At 34.6% G+C, this 24,235-nt stretch overlaps 1 protein-coding gene across 43 annotated transcripts in view; it reads right to left on the reverse strand.

Moving 5' to 3' along the window:
• Positions 1-24,235, reverse strand: part of LOC136854032 (dystrophin, isoforms A/C/F/G/H-like) — a 1,916,343-nt gene that overhangs the window by 1,563,195 nt on the left and 328,913 nt on the right. For 30 of the 43 annotated variants that reach the window (XM_067130051.1, XM_067130044.1, XM_067130047.1 and 27 more), the window contains 12 exons: positions 16,264-16,377; positions 12,237-12,359; positions 11,616-11,786; positions 9,687-9,821; positions 9,190-9,399; positions 8,863-9,009; positions 7,536-7,679; positions 7,071-7,270; positions 6,566-6,709; positions 6,073-6,220; positions 4,160-4,273; positions 3,065-3,334 (listed from right to left, as the gene is read on the reverse strand). In XM_067130051.1, coding sequence (XP_066986152.1) covers positions 3,065-3,334; positions 4,160-4,273; positions 6,073-6,220; positions 6,566-6,709; positions 7,071-7,270; positions 7,536-7,679; positions 8,863-9,009; positions 9,190-9,399; positions 9,687-9,821; positions 11,616-11,786; positions 12,237-12,359; positions 16,264-16,377 — 1,920 coding nt within the window. Of the gene's footprint in view, positions 1-3,064; positions 3,335-4,159; positions 4,274-6,072; positions 6,221-6,565; positions 6,710-7,070; positions 7,271-7,535; positions 7,680-8,862; positions 9,010-9,189; positions 9,400-9,686; positions 9,822-11,615; positions 11,787-12,236; positions 12,360-16,263; positions 16,378-17,093; positions 21,159-24,235 lie in introns of all 43 variants that reach the window. The other 13 variants (XM_067130067.1, XM_067130073.1, XM_067130074.1 and 10 more) reach the window with 1 other exon arrangement.

Raw genomic sequence — 24,235 nt, forward strand, 5'->3', positions numbered from 1 at the left:
TTGCAGCTTACTTTGGCAAACTTCTCTTTTAATATGTTGCTTGTTTCTTGGGGGTCAAGAATCTTGCTTCTTTATTTTCTAACAAAGCATGACTTGGTGATCTGGCAAATGTCTCATGTATTTTCCTGAATTTTTGCTATACTTTTTGTAAAGAAGTACTGTTAGAGATTGCTGTTACTCATTGTTTCCATAATATTCTTCTTGTTGTCTCCATGATATACTGTACTTCCTTGCATGACTTCTTTTCTAAACTATGCAGAGTCTGTTTTATGTTGGTTTCAGTATATCAATTTCTATTAATATTCTAACCATTTTTAGTAAGTTTTGCTCTTTGTAACCATTGTGCTTTATCAATTTTGCTGAGCCTTTGTTTAGACTGTTTATTCTTCCAGTTGAACTTCCTTGTTTTATTAATTTTAATTCTAAAAGTATGTCAGACAATCATGGTCTTTATGTTTGTCAGGATGTGGTTTAGAATGGGGTATGGGTTTATCTGCTGCATTTTTTATAAATTTCATAAATTAAAATCACTGGTTTCACTGTGGTCTCTTAGATTTTCAAATTTACAATTTTCCACGATCAAGTTGCAAATATAAAACAATACTTATACCATCTTCAACTTATGTATCAACCCAGTAAAAATTATGATTAAAATGGTTTTCAAGTAATATTGTAATAAGCAATCTTAAAGGGCCCCTTGTAATGGCTGGAAATTTTAATGCCCATAACCCCGTTTAGGATTACTATTGTATATCACCAAATCTTGCAGAAAATGTATTAATGTAGTTCACATATTAAAATAATCTGTGCCATCTCAATGATGGCAAAACAAATACACATTTCTGAAAAGCATGTAGATGGACTTGAATAGTGCCATGTGACAACCTGTATGCTAGTGGACATTTTGCAATCTTAATTTCTCTTTTACAAAATAATCCCACTAAACATATTTATCATTACAATATACCAGTTACACACAACAAATCCTTCAATACAGGTTGTCACATGGCGCTATTCAAGTCCATCTACATGCTTTTCAGAAATATGTATTTGTTTTGCCGTCATTGAGATGGCACAGATTATTTTAATATGTGAACTACATTAATACATTTTCTGCAAGATTTGGTGATATACAATAGTAATCCTAAACAGGGTTATGGGCATTAAAATTGCCAGCTATTACAAGGGGCCCTTTAAGACTGCTTATTACAATATTACTTGAAAACCATTTAAAACATAATTTTTACTGGGTTGATACATAAGTTGAAGATGGTATAAGTATTGTTTTATATTTGCAACTTGATCGTGGAAAATTGTAAATTAGTTTTATTCACAATTATTCCATCATAAATTATCTTACTGCAGTTCCTAAGTTTCCTTCTTTTCGTGATGCTGTTGCCTGTACAGTACTGTAAATAGCTGACTATTGACAGTCGAGTACCAGTTTGTTGACATATTCTAAACATACTGCTATTGGTTCATAGTTTCTGGGGAGGATCTGAATTTCTACAAGGTGTAATCTGGTCTTATGACCTTTTTCTTTCAAATGGATTATATATAACTATTAAATGTTTCATGTAAAAATGGTCAGATTTTTATGGTTTACAAAAGATGATGTTTTACTATGTATCTTGTTTTAAATGGAGTTATATTTTTGTTGTGCTTTAGAAATGTCCCTATTTGTAATTGGTTTAACATTCTTGGGTTTAACTGTTCCATTACTAGTCTCTTTTTGAGACTCTTTTGCGTGAATATTTCCTAGTAATTTATCTTTAACACTGATATGCTTTTCTTGCTGTCTAATGGTTGATATGTATGTATCAACTTTTATGACTTTCTCCATTTCTGTAAGTTATGAAATTTCTAACTGTATTTAAGGCCATCTTTTATTAGATGCTGTTTTGACTGCAGATTACAACAAAGCATGGATTACTTCCTCATGTTTCACTGTGTTTATGCCTCTTGATTTTTATACAAATTTTTGTTGTGGTAAGTCTTTGTGATGAGTTGATTACATCTCCCCTTACATATTCATTTTGATTTGTGGTTTTATATTCTTTAGGTATATCTTGATTTTGAGGCAGGGTTTCCACTGACTGGTTTATGATTCGTGGATGCTGATGGACTGAATTTATCTGTTTCTGGACATCGCTGTTGTTTTTTTTTGTATTCTTTTATTTTGATTTGACAGGCAAACTACTTTCATTGTAGTTATTAGTATATTATGTCTTGCTTTTATGAGTTCTTTCTGATGGCCTTTTCTTATTATCTTGACATTCTGAAACAATATTTTGGTGGTTTTCTTCTATATTTTCTATTTGTTTTGGTTAATTTTCTCAACTTTTATTTGTAATAGTACATCATATATTCTTTTTGAATTGTATTTTTATCTAATCTTTGTTCAAATATTTACTCTTGTATACTATTTATTAGGTTTCATCTACTATACAAACATAGTACAGTATATTGATTTTGGTTGCCTTCTTGGGTTATCGTTTTATACATAGGTTTTTTGGCAGATCATTAAACCTTCTTAGTTTTGGTTCCAGTTTGTCTCCTTTTATGACATTCTAAATCTAACCTGAAGTGTATTTATAATTCCGTGTAGTATTTATAAATTTATGTAATGTGGAAAGATCAAAAAATGACAAAATGCAATAAGCTGCCTACAGAAGTAGTTTATGGCAGGCACAATGAATTGAATTGAGAAACTAGCAGGGTAAGCACAATAAAACATGCCAGCTTCTCTAAGAGACCAAGTGACTGACAAGAAGCGGTTTTGTATACTAAATGATTATACTGTTCAGAAGTTTACCAATACAACGTCTGAAGAACACACCTTTCTGGAGGGAGACAGTATGCTCAATTCATGTCATTAGCTCAATAAATTAATAACAAAATTTTAAGTACAGTATGTATGAAGGTAAAGACAAGAAAGATTAATGCCAACACCCAGCCCAGCTCAGATGTATGCCTCCCTTGGCTAATTGATGGTTGAAAAAACAACAAACTCCTAAAATACTGTAATGAGGAAATGCATGCACTGGACAGGAAGTGTACTTACTTTCAATCCTACAGCCACAGTGAGTCCTTTGCTTTCAGCATCTTGAGCTAAAACCCAGTAGGTGGAATCAAGATTTTCATACAAAACCTCCTTTTCATGAAGGGTAATTTTCATCATTTTTACTTCCTCCTCTGATAAGTTGTGTAGTGCTGTCTTAACTCGCATCTCCTCTGTCCACTTATACAAATCTTCAACATCAGTGACCAGTGTCTTGATTACACCCAACTTGGTATCCATCATGTTCTTATAATCTGGCAATGATTTGACAACCTACAAAACAAAGAGAATAAAACAACTTAAAAGCCTATTAAAAAGTACTCATTCCACAGTAATTATGCAGTGCATTACTATGTCAATTTTAATAATGAAACCCTTGTTTTGTAATTTCATTCATATCATTGACAATATGCTAAAAAACAAGTTACTGTGGATTCACATAACAATTTTTTTAATACCAGATAGAGTACTGACATTGTAAACAAAAGTCAAGAATTCTGATAAGGAAAGTAGAATCTTTAGACCTATCCTCATTTTGTTTTCTTTCTTTTTTATTCATGTAACATATTAAGATAAGTAATTTACATTTTCAGCAATACTTCTAAACTATTTGCCAACAAAAAGGTCGTTTATAATTTACTCCAAATAACTATTTACAATAGAAAACTTATAATTTCCTTACTGGACATAAAAATCCATATAAAAGGATAAACCAAAACCAGAATGTAAAGATAATACAGTATGGTTCTCTAACACATTCTCAATTAGTAACCTCAAAGTTACTAAGCCAGTGACATATCCTTAATGACATGGCACTGAATATAATGAAGCTACAGACTATGACTAATAAAATAAAAAATGATATAATAGATATAACCAATGGCTTGAACTTGCAGTTAATCATTAACATCAAAATGTACATTATGTAATGGAAAAGTTGAACTGTACCAATTCCACACAAAAAAGTTATAATTCATTGTATTATGGTAACATACAGACAGAAACACCAGAAGCAATCTTCAATCATTTATATACCTGCTGGAAATTCTCTAATCAAACCCCTATTGAGAAAAAAATCTTAGACCATTCCAAACTTACCTTTGACATATTTGTTTCTAACAATGTTATTTGTGATGGGGTTAGGGTTTTTGATTTTGAATCTTTCAACTTCTTCAGCAAATTCTGTTTGGTGGTTATTTCAATAAGATGATTCTGAAAGCAAAGAGAGGATTCCATATGAGTACTATTCCACAATATAAGTTTATTACTGTGTACAGTTACAAACAAATCTCTTAATTAAACTTTTCATAAAGACAAAATTCATAAAATAATATTTGCTTCATAAATCCAAACCAGCATCTTGTAAATGCCTTTTTAACAGTCTCAAAAGGTCAGACACAGTCCATATCCAAAATGTATTTTTAGCACTGCATTTTATATTTCTCTCGTAAGTACAGAGCACAAAGCAACTGGTCACTGGGGGAAAATGGAAGAGTATCATTTAAAGAACATAACATTATTGTCAATCAATGAAATGTACAAATTCTATAGAATATTTGAGCTCACGCAAAGTGAAAACTATTGATTCAGAAATACTAAGTGGCAATTTAGGCAGGAAGATGGTAAGCGCCCAAATAAAATTAGTGTAACCTTATTTCTGTTGACTGATGAATATTGCACCACAGTATTGGAAAGTACTTTACTATTACTGACCTTTACTCTGTTCTCAACCAATTTACACTTTGCCATAACAGTACAAAATGTTTTTCAGTATACATATCATGTGTGTGGAGCACATATGTTTGATGATGTTTACGTTTTTGCATTTACTCTAGAGTTTTTTTTAATTTTTCTAAGAATGGTTATTAACTCACAAAGTTTCTGCATGAGAAATGTTATAATCTTTTATCCTTTTCCTTTTGTGAATTCATCAAAACTATCAACAAACTTTCTCGCTGTCTCTCCTGTTACCCGAACATTATGCTAAATCTTTTGAACCTTTGAACCATCCAGTATCTGTGATGAATTCTTCTAAACAGTCATCACCTGCACATTCCTTATGGGTCTGAAACAGACTTCTAGCCTTTGCCTTGATAGCAATATGGCTTAATGGTGTTCGTACTTTAATCTGGTCTTCGTAATTTCAGTGGAGTTCACTGAAGCAAAACCTTATCACAGCTTCACACGTGTTCTCGATCCTTAAGAATCGTTGACACTGCTGAATGTGGAAGTTCTAGGTCACATGCTACTGTTTTTATTCTTTCCCCCCCTCATACTGATTTATCACATTCAGTCTTAATTCCAAGTTGATATTCTTTCTTGCCTTTTTGGCTGGACAAATTGTTGACAATGAAAGTGCCCCTTCTGTCAGCACACTGTGGCTTAATAAAAACATTTTAAAGAGTAAATGAAACGTAATTGACAGCTACTGTTCTTTAGACTGATACGAGCATGAGACAGAGTGTAGAGCGAGAGAGAAATGAAAGCAGGTGATGTGTGCATGCGCATGCATGTTAGGCAGGCCACAAACCATCAAACATGTTTGATAATGCACTGCTACAGACTGCAGCTGGTGTACAATTAAATGTCAGTATGTGTCAGAGACCTTTCGAGTAAACGTTTTAAATAGATGTACATCAAACTTGGTTAATCCATCCAACCTAACCATTCGTTCTTAAATTATTTAATTGCATGATCACTCGCCATGCTAAATATAAATGTCTGATGTGTGGCCTGCTTTACACGCATCACTGGGACTGCTACTCATAAGTGCTGCCTGCTACACAATATTTTGCAAATTTTTATAACTTTTATTTCTTATTTTCATAAATTTTTTTGCTAATGTCGTAAACGCAGACTGTCATAAGTTGCACTTGTAGTAAGTCAATGCATATCTGCACATCAAATGCAGCTTTCTCCTTGTATACAACATCTGCTTAAACATAGTCAAGCCAATTGCTTCACATCTTTAATAAAAAATTTTCTCAGTGGAATAAATATCACTGACATACCTGAACCATTGTTGTATGAGCTGATAATGATGCCTCATCTGTTACATTGACAGGAGCATCCATTAATGCTTGAGCTTGATCTACCCATGTCACCAATGCCTCATATTCCACATTTGAACCTTCTTTACTGCCTTCCTCTCCAGCAATTCTTAAATAAAAAGCATGAGTAAGCAATAATTCTTGATAAAATGACAAAATTATTCAATTTAATTTGTATTTTTCATAACTAACAAATCTGAGGTCTCAACATTAGGATAAACTTCTAGCACCAGCTGGAATCTGGTAAAATCAATCAAACTGTATATGCAAAGGACTAGTGGCATCTGTCCTTACTCACAAGTCATGTGGGACCACCCACACCCAAGCAGTACTCAGTGACCTCATCAGTGAAATGAAATATTACAAAATCCAAATACTGTAATATTTAAAAACTTGGTAAAGTTATTATAAATAATATCTCTCTAGTGAAACCTTATAAATATAAAGAACTTACTTCTCTCTTCGTGCAGCTAGGTCCAATAAAAGAGAACGCCATCTTTTCATAAGAGAATCTACACGTTCTTGAAGCCGTTTGCCCTCTTCTGGATTAATAGCATCAGTAATTTCCTTACAGGTTGACTGCAGAGTCTGACTAGGCCTGACAAAAAAATAACAAAATATAAAGACATTACCAAGATAATCTAAGACTTCTAAAATCCTTTATTTTCAGCAATTTACAACATTTTTCACAAAACTGTTGACAAAATAACTGTAGAGTAATTCAACCATTCTGACTAACAACTCTGATCATGAAAACACAAGTAAATCAATAGTTACAACACCACTAAATACTAAATTTTAGTTCTTGCAGTAAATTATATATACTTTAAATGAATTATGGCAAATTAGTATTGACAAACTATTCAAGTAAATATTTGTTTTATAATAATTTTTCAATAAATACTGTAAGAGTTGATGAAGCATTTATGTATGGAAAAGTACATTACCAATAATTTTACCTGTGTTTCAGAGTAACTTGTTTCTCTAATTCTTTTTGAGTTATTTTAGCTTCAGGCAAAGATTGACTAGCAGTAGTCTGGACTTTTTCTTCAATACTAGTAAGCCAGACACTAAACTCTTCTATGGTCTTCTGCAATGTTCTCCAATTTTCAGAACATTGTAACCAATGTGAATGACGCTCTGTGTAGCCACGATTAACCTGGAAATATGGATATAAAATTATCAAACATACTTCATGTTTGACAGTGAAACAGTGAAAACTAGAACTAGAGTAGTTCAAGTGACAAACTGATTTGTTCACTAAAATTCTTGTTATTCAGATTGGAAAAAATTTCATACCATGGTCTTTACACACTATTATCCATGTACAGTACACGTCAGAATTAAACTTTTCTGACCAAACAATGAAAGACCCTGTGAAAAATATTTCTAGACAAAAAAAGAAAGAAAAGAAACTGTCTTACTTGGGCCCATTCCTCTCTCAGTTTATCCATGACACGTCGCACTTGCTCAGACTGAACAGGTGAAACATTCTTTATGGTAGCATTTCGTTCTTCTTCTAGACCATCTACCCTAGGTTTCAAAGTCTCTATTCCTCCTTTTATAGACTGAAAAGGAACAAAAGATTTCAAGTAGTCAATTACTCTTTATACAAAATATTACTTCCATGACTTCTAAAGTAAAGGCATCACCAATATTAGAGCTCATAATTCTAATATATATTTTTTTAACATTAAACCAGAGGAAAAGATCACAACAGTCACTGCCATATTCATACTCTGGTGTTAAAAAATGAATAACCACCATGCTGACAACTTCCATACGTTAAGCTACTTCAAAGACCAGTAAAAATCAGCAGTGCTTCTTACCCTTAGACATACTGTTCTATTCACCTCTAACATGCATGCCCTCTCACTATGCTCAGATATTAAGGCCTTTCCCTCTATGTGGCTCTTTTGCTTGGTCTATGCAGTAATTTCTAGGCCCTCCTTTCCTCCTCCCTACTATTGTAGTGCCACCTACTTACTCTTTTCCTTTTCTCATGATTTCAGTCCATTCTTTCCACATGACCAGACCATCTCAAAACATGGCTATTTATCCCTTTAACTGCACAATTGTTTTTACTACATCAGTGTTCCCCACATTTCCCATCATTTCAGTTTTTCTTATGCTATACATACTGTACACAGTATTCATCTCAACAGCATAAACATTTTTCTTTCACTCTTATTCAGCATCCATACATCAATTCCATAAAGGAGAGCTAGCTCAACAATTATTTCATACCTTTCCAGTTTAGCCTCTACAGTCATTCCACGTCTATTACAAAACATATGCACGCACCCTGCTACCATTCTTGCTTCACCTCTTTACTCACTTAATCTAATCTACTATATTTACTCTGAATTCCTATGCATATCATTCTTCTGGGTTTTTTCACATTTTGCTTTTTTCTCTTGCAAATATTTCCAAATCTTCAATTAGTTTATGCAATTTTTCTACACTATCCCCAATTAGTACTTTACCATCTACAAACATCAACCATTCCACACTCATTTTCTTATTCCACAACCCTGCGCCAGTTTATTTACTTTTCTGACTTCTTGCATCACTTCTATAAAGATATTACAATTCAAAATTTCCAAATTATGTTTGGAATCAATTCCATATCAATTGACTGTATAGAAACAGGTAACTCTTCATCAAGATTAATTACACTGCTATCAAAGAAAATTTATCACTGTAACTAAAATTTCAAGACTTAGGATATATTATTCATTTATATATTACCTTAAGCTCATCTTCTTGTCCTTTAAGATTATCATAATGATTGCCAGCCAACTTGTTTGCGCTTAGCTGACGAGATATTGCAGATATGGCTTCTCTAAGACGATTGACACTTGCAACGAAATCTGGTACATTTGTTGATTCCACTTCCTAAAAAGATATTTTTATGTGAACAACATAAACTTAATTATGGTAAATTGCCAAATTAAATGTTTAATTTCTGGAAAAAACATACAGTAAAGGAGGGAGTTTCAAAAACATTTCTCTCCTCTATCAACACATAAGCTATGAATCATATTACAATCATTTATGTATTTTCTCAATACTTACTGCTTCCACTTTTGATGAAGACACAATTGTCTTCTTTTCAAGTGAAACTTTGCGATACTGCCTGAACTGCATGTTTATTTCAGTCCATCGTGTATTTAACAATGTTAAGATGGGTTGGATGTGGTTGTATCTGTACTTCTTCAGAAGAGCTCCACTGTTATTGAGATCATCTAGCTCCTCTTTCTTTTTTGCCATCTCCTTTTCAAGAGCCTGTAGATATAAAAAAAATATAGATCCCAAAACAGTGACACATAAATTCACATCATAGTCTACTGCAACATTACAGACCTGACTGTATAGTGTAAAGGATGTCATTATGTTAATTATAACAAATAAATCATATGAAGACCAGAAGCCAACAAATCAAAGAAAAAGCAACACAACACAATTTGTGAAACACCCAATTAAAATACAGTAAATGGTTTTCATGATACTTTAAAATAAATATAACAGAGAGTTATGTTTATTTTAAAGTACCATGTATTTATTATCATTACCTGGAGTTGACTCTCATCATTGTTAACAAGATGAAGTCTCTTGGAGACATCATTAATCCAGTTAACAATATCATCAGCCTTTTTGGATACAGCATTAACCTCTTCATTAACTTTTTCTGCATTTGCCTTTACCCCCTGTATTAAAGAGAACACAAACAATTTAGAGTAAACTCATTTTTGTTTCAGAGCCACAAACCTCTAACTCTGACTTATACTACAATGCTCAGTTAGGCACAAAAACTGTGTTACACATCTGCTGGAAAAATGGAATGGTGTTCAGTGACATGGAACACCAACAATGGAAACCCAGTGCCTCACATGCTGAAAAATCTTAGTTTTTCATTCTGTAAATATGTGTACAGCCTGCTAGGGATGAGAGGAGAGAGCAATCAAGAAAAGTAAACTGTTTATATCATAGTAACATGAAAGTGAAGAGAGCAACAAGTAAAATGAAGAATGGTAAAGCACCAGGTCCATCAGAGTTCCAAATTGAAATGATCAAATTACTATAGTCTAATGGTATATATATACAAGCAGAAGGGAGTTGTCATGGAGTATGGTAACTACAGAGGAATTAACAGAGCATGGATTGAAAGTTTTAGAGAGGATACTGGATGAGAGATTGTATGGATTCATGAGAGGAAGAGGGACGGTGGATGCCATCTTCACAGTAAGAAAGCTACAGGAACAGAGGCTAGAGGGAAACCAGGAGCTTTATTGTGCATTTATAGACCTGGAGAAAGCATACGATAGAATCCCAAGAGAAGTGGTTTTGGTGTTTGAGGAAGAGGAAAGCCCCAGAAAAGTTGGTTAGGCTGGTCAAGATGATATCAGAGAATGAGCACAAAAGTAATAACAGCAGTTGGGAAAACAGAAAACTTTGAAGTTAGTGTTGGATTACACCAGGGGTCAGCATTAAGCCCATTTTTGTTTGTGCTGGTCATGGATGTGTTGAGTGAAGAGATCAGGAATGAAGTGCTGTGGGAGTTGTTGTACGCTGATGATCTGGTGATTACTGCTGAAGATGCAGAGGACCTACAGAGAAGGGTTGGAGAGTGGCAAGAGTCTTTAGAGAGGGGTGGCTTAAGGGTGAATGTAAATAAAACAGAGGTTTTAGTGAGCAGTAGGGAAGGTAGAGACAGAATAGTATTACAAGAAAGAAGAGGCTCCATTATAAAACAGGTGGAAAAGTTTAAATACTTAGGATCTACTTTAAGCCATGAGGGAGGAGGTGAGGCTGAAGTGGACAGTAAGATAAAAGTGGCGTGGGGGAAGTGGAGAGATGTAGCTGGAGTTGTATGTGATAAGAAAATGCCAATCAAGCTAAAAGTCAAGATCTATAGCACAGTGATAAGACCAGTGTTAATGCATGGATAAGAAGCATGGGCTCTAAGAAGAAAAGAGGAAGTAAAGCTTGAGAGAACAGAGATGAGAATGCTGAGGTGGATTATGGAAATATTGCTGCTTGAGAGATTGGGAAATTATGAAATAAGAAGAAGAGCAGGCTTAATAAAGATAACAGAGGTGATAAGAGAGTCACGATTGAGATGGTATGGGCATGTGTCAAGGATGGATGAAGAGAAGGGAGTGAAGAGGACTTGGGAAGAACCTGTTAGAGGAAGAAGATCGAGCGGGAGACAGAGAATTAGATAGCGAGATAAAGTGAAGGAAGATATGGAGAAAAGAGGTTCAAATGATGCAGTGCTTTTAATTCATTAATAGCTACAAATGCTCTGAAGAAGATAAAGGCTTCCCTACAGCTACAGTATTCAATATATTCCCCTTAAATGAATTACCATACATCTTGGTTGATCATTCCAAGAGTTTTAAACTCATATTTTTTCATATTTGGTATCATTATGAAAATCACCTTACTTCATTCAAAACAAAGTTTACAATATTTTGTAAGTTCTCCATGGGCTAGCTTACCTCAGTCTCACTTTTCAAAGCAGACCAATGGTTTCGAAGGTCATTCACAGCAGTGCGAATAACATTTGCCTTGTGAACATCAACCATATGTGTTGTAAGGGTCAAAGTATCACCTCTTGATATGATGGTGGCTATGTCAGGCTCCAGCTCAGCTACTTCATGTTCCAAAGCCTACAAGCAAATTACAGTATGGTAAACAAAAACCAAACAATAAAACACAGTCTAATAAAAAATAAAACTATTGCATTTACTTGTTTTTAATTAATTAGAGTAGAGAAGACCAAGGTACAGCCCTAATCATGGTGTTACAATATGAGAAAGCACTTTGTTTTAATCTTTACATGCAAATTAAAAAGTATGTGCTGTGCACTCAGTATAAACTTGAAAGTTCAAAAACTCATCAGAATCAGATTACCTGTAACCTAAACTTCTGGAAAGTTTTATAATCAGAGGATTATCTGTAACCTAAACATCTGGAAAGTTTCTAATGTTTTTCCATCACTGAATGGAAACAGTTTTTTTTTTTCTTCAAAAGTTCAAACATGATACCACTTTTATGAGTTGTTCATTTACAAATGTCCTAAGTTCATAAACAGTGAAAACAATAATCATAGTGTTTACCTCGGCCTTTTCCAAAGCTTCTTCATATGATGGGGTAACTTTAGTTTTATTCCTTAGTTCACCAATCTTTTCTGCCAACCTTGAGACTTCTGCCAGATACCCTTCATCGTCATCTTTTCCAGCCTATAAAAATATTTGACAATATATTAATCTCTAAACACAAACATCCTGTTATAATGTATCACTTTGCAGGAGACCACATCCTAGCGCATTATGCAAATTTTATACAAACTTCTTTAAATAATTAACTGTTCTCTGCTTTACAAAACATCTCAAAGCAACCTTTTTAGAATAAATATGATATGTATTTACTACACTGGTATCTCTGCAAAATTACTCCTATGGAGGTGACATTAAAGAGTTTTGGTGCATCATAACAATTCCTCCAATCTTATTTGGCAGTTAGATAAACATAAAATGAAAGGGACTTGCCATATAAAGACCATCCTTTCCTATCACTCTTCAGTGTAACAATGAGCAAAACTTGCAACTAAACTCAAATTCAATAAGGGGTCAAGTTCAAGTAATGCTAAACAGAATGCCTTTCACTATTGATACTGAAATTATTTGCAATCAAATACATTTCAAGGTGACAACCTTGCAATTGCACTTTACCAGTCTGATTGGGTACAAACAAAATTCATTCTAACCAAATTTCTAAAACAGGTTGTTCCATCACAATGGTGGTCTGTGAGTCACTTGGCTCATCAGTCCCAACTTTGCGTGATCACTGTGGCTGCTTTGGTGTGTATCATCTAACTATATCCCTTTTTCTTCAGCCTCAGCTAGTGTAATGTACCTACAGTATATTGCTAATACCCAAAGTGTCTGCTTCAGCAGAGATTGTCATGAATTTTTTCATTTTATCTTTATAAATCACAAGCTCCTTCAGTTCTTTTCACTTTATGCTTAGCAAGTGATAAACAGAGATTTTTATAATCAGTAAATACTTTGCTGTCATTGGTTTGTCTGAATAAACACCAGTTTCATCAGTATTGATTATTTTCAAGTAATAGACAAAATTCTTTATCAATTATCAAGATGATGTGAAAGTATGCATTACAGTTGTGGCTTTATTTATCATTCCTTTGTGTTTAGGTTTAGTTTGCCACTAACTACCTAATGATTAGATATCTGAAATATTTTTCATTTGTGTTTGCAACATCCCCATTTTTCATCTATACATTGTGTTGCAGTAAACAATGAGTTGAGCTGTGTTACCTTCGTAAAATTTTTAGAAATTTTTAATATTACTAGGTATCTACTTACTATATTATATTTACTATGTCTTTCTGGGCCCCCAGTGTTAACAATCTTTTATTTTCTCTAGGAATTCCCAATTTTTGTAATATTGTTCAACATTTTTGTAATTCTCAGAGTATTAATTGTCTGTTGCTGCCCATAATTGTACCTGGTTCTTTATTGTAAGTATTCATTAATACAGTGAAAATTATTAATCTAGTGTCCATATAATACTCATTTCTTCGCAGTGTCAGAGATTATCACGTTAATTTTTGTATTTTAATTTTGTATGTTAAAAGCTGCCAGTCTTTCCATACAATGGCAGTTGCAACTCACATGTGCTATAGTGTTCAATTACATTGTTCATTCTGTAATGTTGATTAACAATTCTGCCTCAACATACATATCAAGGACTCCCAAGCAAAAATTGGTATACCTCTATGTCTTTCCCAGACAAGGATCCTCTTCTCCTCTGCAGTAGCTGTTAAAGCCAGCTTTGTTTCTCACACACCATCTGTGATATGTATTGCAACTGGTTCCTAGAGCAGTGGTACTGCCACAGGCAGTGAAGGACTTCACAAGACATGACTTGCAAGCACCTCTGTTGATATATCTACAGTACTACCTCACACTCTTCAGTATCAGATCACCTGCTGGATCTCCATCGTCTTAATAGTGGTGAAGCAACAGTCATAGGATAAGGGTTTTGCCTTCTGCCCAATGCTTGACTTACAAACTGGGCCTGCCTCTTGTACCTGTGGCCAGGCCCTCTTGTGTTGACTGCTCTACTGCACATCATGCGCCATAACTGTGGACAAGCCCACCACCAACCTTCATAAGAGCAAATCATATCTACTATGCTAACCCTTCCATGAGCTTGACTCTCACCCTCCATGTGTAGTGGCCCACCTGCTCATCTGTTGCTCTGCCTGTGACATGGCCATTGGAGGGGGAGGAGTATATAAAAAGCATGATCGCGAGAAAGACATCCATCCTCCATGAGGATGAACAGCAGCTACGCTATCAAAAAACAGGTTTTGACAAAGGAAAAACCTATTTTTGGTAGTCGCTGTGAGTCCTTAAACCCACCCACTTTCCCTGATGAAAATGCATGGGACTTGGGTTAACATCTATCTTGCACAGACTTGGCGTGTGATGAAGAAGATAGCCAACATATGCCCTGTTATCACATCTGTGCCAGTAAGATGAAGGGAAAACCAAGGTAGTCGCTGTGGACAGGAGATAGAGTCCTCTTGTCCTGAGTCCTTTATATTCTATCACTGTGCCAACAAGCACTATTCTGGCTGAGACCAACTATAAGAAAATTCTCTGAGATTGGTTGGTCTGTCTCATGTAACCCTGGGGGGACCATGAGAATGTAACTCCTCTGAGGACTCACAACAGCAACCATAAAACAGGGTTTTCCTGCACCAAAACATGTTTTTTATAACATAAAACCAAAATTCATTGGTTTTTCCTTGTCTTGCAAAGTCTTTGTCATTAAAGATTTCTGAAATCCATTTAATATTTACCTCATTATCTGCCTCAACATTTGAAGGATTCAGAAATCTAAAAAAGTAATGTAAAATATTAAAAATAAATCACTCCAGAGAGCATACAAAGTGTATATCCTAAATTACTGAATGGAATATACCAAAATATATCACTGCCAAGAGCATACACTAAAACGACATACCTTTAAAGGGTATGTTATCACTGCACATAAAAACCTAATTTAAGAACATCCATAGAAATCACTAAATTATGCATACTAAACAACAAACATAACACAGTATAAAATATACTAACATTGCACATAAATGACCTCTCTAGCTTAAGTCAGATGGAAATGATGAAAGAGTACAAAAAACAAGTGAACCCAACCATTAAGAAACCAACAGACCTGCCTCTGAAAAAATTTAAGGATACAAATATAGAAAATATGAAAAAATTCAAAAGCTTGGCAGTTGCAATAAAATAAACTGCTATTAAACCAAGCAATCCAGGATGCTCAATGTAGCAGGAGGAAAACAGATAATCACCCATGTACTTTGCATCTCAGGAAGAGTTAAAAAGAAGTTAGTACATACGCATTGTATGAACACATACAACATCTAAAGTAATTTCTATGTTCCATAATTATAAACTTTAAACTCCAGTAGAGGTGCCCTTCACCCACATGGTCAAACTGGTGTCTTTCCTGCAGCTGCTTCTGCTTGTTAAGAAGCTAACTGCAATGCAGTGAGTATGGGAGGTCCCTCTAGTGAGTAATACTCAGCAAAAATTGAAATTCAATATTTGTTTTCAAAATTATAGCTTTAATCTTGGTTACTCCAGCAGTTCCACCAGTGTAGCATAAATTGAAAAGGTCTCAAGCAAAGCAATAATCTGTACTCTAAAAATTACACTTGTTTTTAAAAATATTTCACACTCCAAACATCAACACCTAGTAAAACTTAATCACATGATAAAAGTTTTGTTTACCTATTAACGCTAACTTCTTCAACAAAGCACATTTCCTTTGTTTTTATTATTCTTTTCTAAATACAGCAACTTTTTACTTACGGAACTACTGTACATATGAATTCAAACATAAATCAAACAAGATTCTTCCTTTTCTACCCTTATTATGATTAATATATAGCTGATTTCTCAACCTTCCCTATTAGAAAAAGCACTTGAAAATCAGAACTGAATCACTAAGAAGAATTATCACCAAAAAATTATGTAAAACAAAATTTTACTTCACAGTACTTAACAAAAAGGAAAAATACATCTCTTGTACCTCTGATTGTTTTTTAGTAGTCTCTTTCACATAACTTCTCATAGCAAAAACAGTCTCCGATGTAGTAACTGTCTGGAAAGCTTGTGTTGTAGATGGCAAAGCTTCTTTGTGTTTCTGCAAATAGGTCTTGAATTAGAACAAAAGTAATATGAAAATTACCACCAGATGTTTAAAATTAATTTCTATTTCATACAGCAAATACAGTATAAAAGTTTCCAGATATCAGACAAATGCATAGTAGTCTACAATAGCATGACTGTTAAACTCAACTCATTCTACATAACAAACTTAAGGCCTATAAGGCCTGGGCCTGACATAACATTTGTTAAATACCACATTTCTCTTAGTTTAAGAAGAAAATTTACCAGCACCATTAGTTAATGAAAAAAGATAAGATTATTCATGCTTTTTCCAAGCAGTGTTACAGCAAATAAAACATCTGTTAAAACATAAACTTTTTCACCATGCACCTAGTTCACATTAGATACAATATGAATATCCATTTACATGGACTAATAGTCTGCTTACATACCTCAAGCATTCATGGAAAAAATACATTATCAATACAAAAGCATTAATACATATACACTATACAAAATAAGAGAGCATAGTGAAGTTTGAAAATATTGTGCCATGCTCTGCAAGCCATAAAGTATATGGAAATGTGGATGGAATTCTTCGGTTAGTAACTGCCCTGTCTTTAGCTTCAGGCATGAACCAGCTTCCACAAATGAACCTTTGATATGATGTGACAATGATACCAATCCCAAAGCAGAGCTCAGTAGTTCCTTGGTAGATTTTTTTTCTCTGTGTGACTTCTTGAATCTTACCTCTGCCAGTTCTTTAATAGCTTCTTCCTCAAGAGTCAGATCATCATCAGTTGTATCCTCATAAGGAAGTTCTTCTCCTTCTGTTTCACTGAAAATTACTTCTTCACTTGCATCTGTACAGGCACTGATGGTGCTGAATCGGGATGGAGCAGTATGTTCTTGCTCATTCCAAAGAGATCTACTTTTCTTTGTTTCTCTAGGAGGTGCTGGTCCATGATCACATACTTCATTCAGCTCTTCATGATTTGGTGATTCAAAATCAACGCTGGATGTCCACGATGCCATTGGCATATCTAATATTTCTGCGGATGAATGCAGCACTTCCATAGAGGAGGATACTTCATCAGAACCCAATGATTCAACCATTTCTCCTGAAGCATCATAATATGGGCTAGATCCAGTTGAATTCGATGTATCACATGAACTTGAACTTTCTTTTCCCTTGTTTAACTTATGTTCTTCAACCTTTAGCTCGGCACAATCATCCACAACAACATAATCCGTATCTTTCAAAACACACTTGCTGAATGTCATTTCCTCTTCTTGATCATTCTCTTTATTTAATTTATTATCACAAACTGTCTTTGGTTTCCCATCATCTTCAAATGTGGAATCTAAAAGGCATAAGGAATTGGGCTTTTTTGTCTTACCTTCCAATGACTCTTTAGTGTCATTACTTCCAGGATCTTTAAGAGGTTCCGTCAATGCTCTACGATTTTCGGCTGCAGTTTCAAATTCCTTTGTTTTTCCTGCACTATGCTTGGAGTCAATTAAGAAATCAGAGAGCTCTTCTTCTAAACTTTTTCTTTTAGTAATTTCTGAGACTTTATAATCAATTTCATCATCAGAAGATGCAGAACTTTCACCTTTGGAATCTTCCAAATGGGTATCTGGGATAGATATGGAAACTTCCTGCTCTTCACTCACTTCTGTTCTTTGAATAACTTGTGCAACATCTACACTTACTTGTTTTTCTCTGCTTTTAGTTTGTGCTAAAACTCCAATATTAATCCAGCCATCACCATCATCAGTATCAGATATGTGCTGTCCTATATCTCCAACAGTTACACTAGTATTTACAGTGCTTTCCATATCAAGACCTGGATATGCCACATCTGATTTCCCTATGCTCATACTGTCTAAACTTTCCTCGTGCTTGACTGATTTTTCAACCTTTTTGAGGGCAGGTTGTCTACTACTCTCTGATTGATGAGGAATATTTGATATGAGTAGCTTAGAGGGGCTAGGCTTAGATTTACTAGAATCATAAACCACATATCTTTTGTTAACAGTCTGCCTGTCCAATATCTCAAAAGGAGAACTATCGCTATCTTCATTATCTGGCGAGATATCATCTTCTATGGGAGATATGGTAGCACAAACAAATGCTTGATCAACCTCACCTTTCAGTGATTTCTCTTTCGTGATTATAACATAATCTTCGGATGATGCAGCATCTGTCTTTGCCACTACTGCAGTAACCCCCTTATTATCAATTCCAATCTGTAATGGGTTTTCCTTCAGTACAGCCTCCTTGTCATCAGCCAACTCATCTCTAGAAAGCAACTCATTCTCAGAGTCACTTGTCTTTGTTATTAATTCTTCTGAAACCGACCTTATCAGGGATTCATTTACATCACCCCTTTTTACAGCTTTGACACCTATTTGACTATCATCTTTTACTGAAGTAGTTTCAGTATCAGCCTGGGAAAGACTTTCAATTGGCACATGAATAACAGTCTCAGCCTCAGACAATGTTGAAACTGAGCTGTCAATGCTTACATGTCTCTCAAGTTTCACATCCAAAGGTATACATGTAGGCCCTAGACCTTTTTGTAATTCAAATGTATCAGGTTCCTCTAAAGTATCAAGACCTTCATCACTTTCTGAGCCATTTCCTGAAATATTTTCTTTCCCTTCATTTCTTGGTTCACAATAAGATTCATGTGATGACAATTGATCTTCAAGGTCAACCTCCATTTCATTGTCTACCATTTCAAAACTACTGCTAGATGAACTGCTACTGGTCACAGACAACTTCCTGCAATTTTCTTTCTTTAAAGCCTCCACATCAGTACTGACTTTGTGTGTTTCATCAATATTTGCAATTCCTAATTTTTTCGTATTTTCATGAGCTCTACTAACTGATCTAGCTGGTTGGCTAGTTTCTTTTTGATCTTCAGTCTGATACATTTTTTTATTAACTTCCTCATCAGTTTTTTCATGTGGTAAAGGCAACAGTCCTTCTAAACTGCTATTTTTTTCATCATCAATATTTCCAGAATGGTACTTACTTTCAGTCCTGTGAGAAATTTTGTGCCCTTTAAAATTACCTGCTATTTCAAAGTTTGCTGAAGCTTCCTTAGTTTCATCAGTAACATCAACACAAATGACATCTGTAATCAATGAGGGACCTACAGAACTTTCAGCAGTTTTTTCAAACATTTTCTTTTCTTCTTGGACACTCCCAGAATACTGAGGTTTACCTAATGGATATGATGTATCGGTGTGACTTACAGTAAGCTGTTCCTGATCACATGTATGGTCTATATTACTTTGTTTTCCTTTTACCTCATCTGCCTTTCTGTGTTGTGTTGGACAAGGAAGATTCTCACCTTCTTTAGATTTAGCACTTCCAGATTTGTCTGCTAGAGAAGAATCTTTATTCTTGCCTACTAAGCTTGAAGATATTAATCTAGTACCCTTCTGACCTTCATCATGTGCTGAACATTGCTCTGGTGCAACAACTTCAAAAGTTTGTTCCTTTACTTCTAAAGGTACTAAACCACCTTTCTGCTCTTCAGAGACATCAGTTTCTTCTGACAGATCAGACTCATCAGGTAAATGCAAAATAGTAGCCATTTCAGGAACCGCAACAACTTTTGAGCGAGTGACAGTAACAACTTCATACACAATCTCAACTACATCATCTTTTTGAGGGAGGACAGGTGATGATGCAGTTCCTTTAAATGTACTTTTGGAAACTGTTGTATCTTTAACATTTTGGGTATCCTGTGCACTCATAACTTTAGCATTTGCATCATCCTGACTATCCATACCAGTCTGTAAGTCACCTGACTTTCTTTCAGGAAGAAAAGAAGAATCCCTTTCTGCTTCCCTAATCTCAACAGCTGCTTTTAAAAGACAAGTTTCATTACCAACTATCGATGAGCCCTCCTGGTCATCTTTTTTAACCAACTTACTTTCATCAGAACCTTCTAAAGCCTGTATAACGGCCTGTTCATATATTGTTGCAGCAGATATTCTTGTTGTTGATGGTTCCCCTGCAGAATCACTTTCATCTGAGGATGAGGAGTCAATTCCTTCTCCTTCCATAGGAGTCTCTGACTCCATTTCATTGGTAAAAATCTCATCTCTGTCTGTATCAATGCTATTCGAGCTTAAAAAGCTGAACCGAACATCTTCACTTTCTTCTAACTCATCAATTACTTCCATGTTACCTTCTTGGATCTTATGCATTTCTTCAGCAGTATTTACATCTGTGATTACAGGAGCATCATCCCAATCTCCAGACAGGGTGCCACGGGTTTCAGATCCAAAATCAATTGACCCTTCAGTAGATGATTCTCTTTTACTCTGAGATATGCTTGAAGAAGAACTACTCAATTCCCAGTTTTCACAGACCTCTCTCCTCTCCATAACCCCTTTCCTAAGTAGAGCTTTTTCTATACTGTCTGGAGTTATCAAAGTTTCCTTGGCTATTGCTCCATGACTGGATTTGGATTCAAAAGGCTGGTGAGCAGAATGTGCTTTCTTTTCTTCGGAATCCAATCTCTTCTGAATGTCATCCCCTTTGGTCATTTCTGTTAGAATGGTGCCATCTCCTTCTTCATAAATTTTTGCAAACCTTTTCCTTTTCTTTATTCCAACATCTGAACCAATAATGATACATGATGCTGTACCAGTTTCTTTTACATTAGGAATTATAGCTTGCTCTTTCCCTTGCAAAACTTTTCCTGTGTTAACCTTATCATGAGAAACCTCAGCGTCAGCCTCTTTCAGAGATACATAGTTCAATGAGCCATCACATTCTTCACATTTAACCTGCAAACATTGCATAGTATAAATACTTTTATTGCACAGTAAAAGCATATCAGAATGAAAATCATAGTGATGATACAAGAATTATTTGCATGGAAGAGTGAAAGAACAAGACAACAAAGTAAATATGTCTCTGAACATATGTCTATTGAAGTAGCCAACGCAGCTTCAAACTAACTAAATCTGCAGTCCTCTAGACTTAAATTACATGATCATCAAAACTGCAAGCGTAAACAGACCATGAAATACAGTACTGTACAATAGAATGTGATTTCTACTTCACTCTTAAGATTTTACATGCATACTGTTTAGATAAATATTATGGCAAGATGTATAGCACTTTAATCAATATTGAAATTAATGACGTGCATTTATGTTTATAAAAAATCTCCTTTTTAACTACAATAACAATTACATAAGTTAATGTGTAAAAAGTACCTCAAATTAATCCCTTTCTTTGGATTTTCTTTATTTCTTTCAAATTTTCAGAGCATAATATACCTTGAACATTGTAAATTATCAAATTTTATTCATCACTTAACAAATTTTGTTTAAAAATACACAATGTTAGCAATATTTTTCTGTTTTTAGATATACACACAACAGCAAAATGATCAGGAGGAAATCTTTCAGCTTTGGCAATACAAGTATCAGTGTCCTTAACCTAAAGTTTATGGGCTCCATCTGACAAAGAAATTATCCAGTGATGGTGATATACATTTTTAAAAGTAATACTGAGCAAATTTCAAAACTGTGAAGATTTCCTCTTCTCTGGCTTGTTCAGTATGTCTAAACAGATGTGAAATAATGAAAAAAATGGGTTTTTTACATCTACCTTTTTCATCAAGGGTATTCCTAGAATTTAACAAGTTTTCACAATACACTGTACAGTGTAACAATCAAAACTGTTAAAATACTTTATGCCAAACTATCTAAACTTACAAAACAGCAGTATACTGTAATATACTTTTGATCAAACGGCTTCTTTTTATACACAAGTTCCAGTTATAAACACAAAAGTGAACAAATTGTACATAGAAAACATAGCTTTAAAAATACAGTAATATCCTCAGGTTATCATTTACTAAGTAAAGGGAAAATTATCAGAAAGACAAATGCTTTACAACACAAAATGACGAGAATATTCTCAACATACAATTCTAGAGAAAATTATATCTACACAGCTCAATAAACTTCATTTCACCTTAAAAAGTACAATAGGATCTTTTTCGGATATAAAATTTTAATATTTCAAAATTAGAAACTGATATACATCTTCTTAGATTTCAAAATACAATTTTAATTTACTTGAAACTGACACTCACCATAGCTATCCATCCTTATTCCCATTTTAAACTTTAGTGACTGTTTTATCCTTCTTCCCACAAGATCAAAGATTAAAATAGCACTTATGTGCTTAGTGATATAAAAAAGAAATACTGTAGAATGGTCTGAAATCCTGTCTAAAAAACTCTGGGAGACATAGGACTTCAGTTCCCTTTCTCACATGTGGATGGAAAACGTTGATGCTCAGTACAGTTGTACCTTCCAAACATGCATTATTGCCAATCATTCAATAATTGTAAATACTGTAATGCTGCCTGGCCCCTTGGACACCTGTTTTCATTTTTTCCTTATAAAATGACACAATAAGACTTGGACAAGCACTGTCACAGAAGGGTAAAGGACATTTTCCAGGAAAGAATATGTATACCAGTAATTACTGCTCAAAACAACTTTGGTCAAACTGACTTTGGCCAACCAGCATACAACTAATCAAGGTTAGTCAAACTGACTTCGGCCAACCAGTATACAAGTATTCAAACCAATCGAGGAAGACAATTCCCTTCACTACAGACTGTCAGAGCAAATGACAGTGTATCAGCAATCCTGGCTAGTTTATGAAATACAGCAGGTTGATACAGAGGGTACCTAAACCAAGTTCTGTGATTGGTGAAACCAAAGAGCAAGGGTTCCTGGTTTTAATGGGTGTGTTGGTAGGTTTGGAATAAAGTCTTTTTTTTGGTTTTATCACGTGTACACTTTTATATTTTTCACAACTATGTTTGGATACTATTGTGCTTAGTTTTGTTGCCTTCAGTCTAGCAGAGCAGTAAATCATATAGATCATGTATTTTCTTGTGAAATTACATAGCATTGACCTAATTTTGTCAATTTGGATAGACCATGCTCAGTCATCAGAGACGATGACTTCAAAATCTTTCACTTGGTGCTTACTATAATGTCATTTTCACCTGCATCAAGATAATGACTGACATTTCTTGATTTCTTACCAAAGTGTATGTGCTCAAAGTAATCCCCGTTACATGTACAGTATAGGTTGCCTTGTTCCTTTGAATCCGTGGACAAACAAAACAATCTAGTTCATTTGTAAACTGTTCACACTTTCCCAGTGAGTGATAAGATTGAGACATGGGAATCATCAGCAAATAAAAGAAATAAATGTGATGTATATACAGTATTGGTATTAATATCTAATCATTACATTCATGAGAGCTGTACCGAGTCCAGTTCCTCGTGGAATACCTGATATGATGTGGGCTGGTTTGTATAATGCCCCATTAGCTGATACTTGAATCATTCACTTTTTTTTAACTTGTTGAACAGCGTGAAATACTCATCTTTCAGTTTTCACTCGAGATTATGTACCATGTTCTGACTGGGGGATTCTTATGCATAGGACAGAATCTGTCTAACATTCTTTACATCTTTGATGTAAAAGCTTGCAAGGATATTAGTATTTGATTTTTTCTTAGTAATTCACAGGAACTGATCAATAATAAGAAATGCTTGATGCAACCCAATATTCCTTCTGGAGGCTGAATGCCAAAAAGGAAAGGGAGACGTATTCTAGCTGGTGGTGTTTGTAGTGTCACATGCTCTTAAGTAATAACCAGAGAGTGTTGAGGGTTGTCTGAGACACTGTAGCAGGTTATTATTTAGCTAAAGATTAGATTAAGGGTGTTTTCTTCATCTGACTTTGTCTACCTTATAATGAATATTTTTCTGGTAAACCACCTAGCTAAAGAACACCTACTCCTTCTTTCCTAAATGCATCA

This window comes from Macrobrachium rosenbergii, chromosome 28 (genome assembly GCF_040412425.1).
Source record: "Macrobrachium rosenbergii isolate ZJJX-2024 chromosome 28, ASM4041242v1, whole genome shotgun sequence".
Lineage (NCBI taxonomy): Eukaryota > Metazoa > Arthropoda > Malacostraca > Decapoda > Palaemonidae > Macrobrachium > Macrobrachium rosenbergii.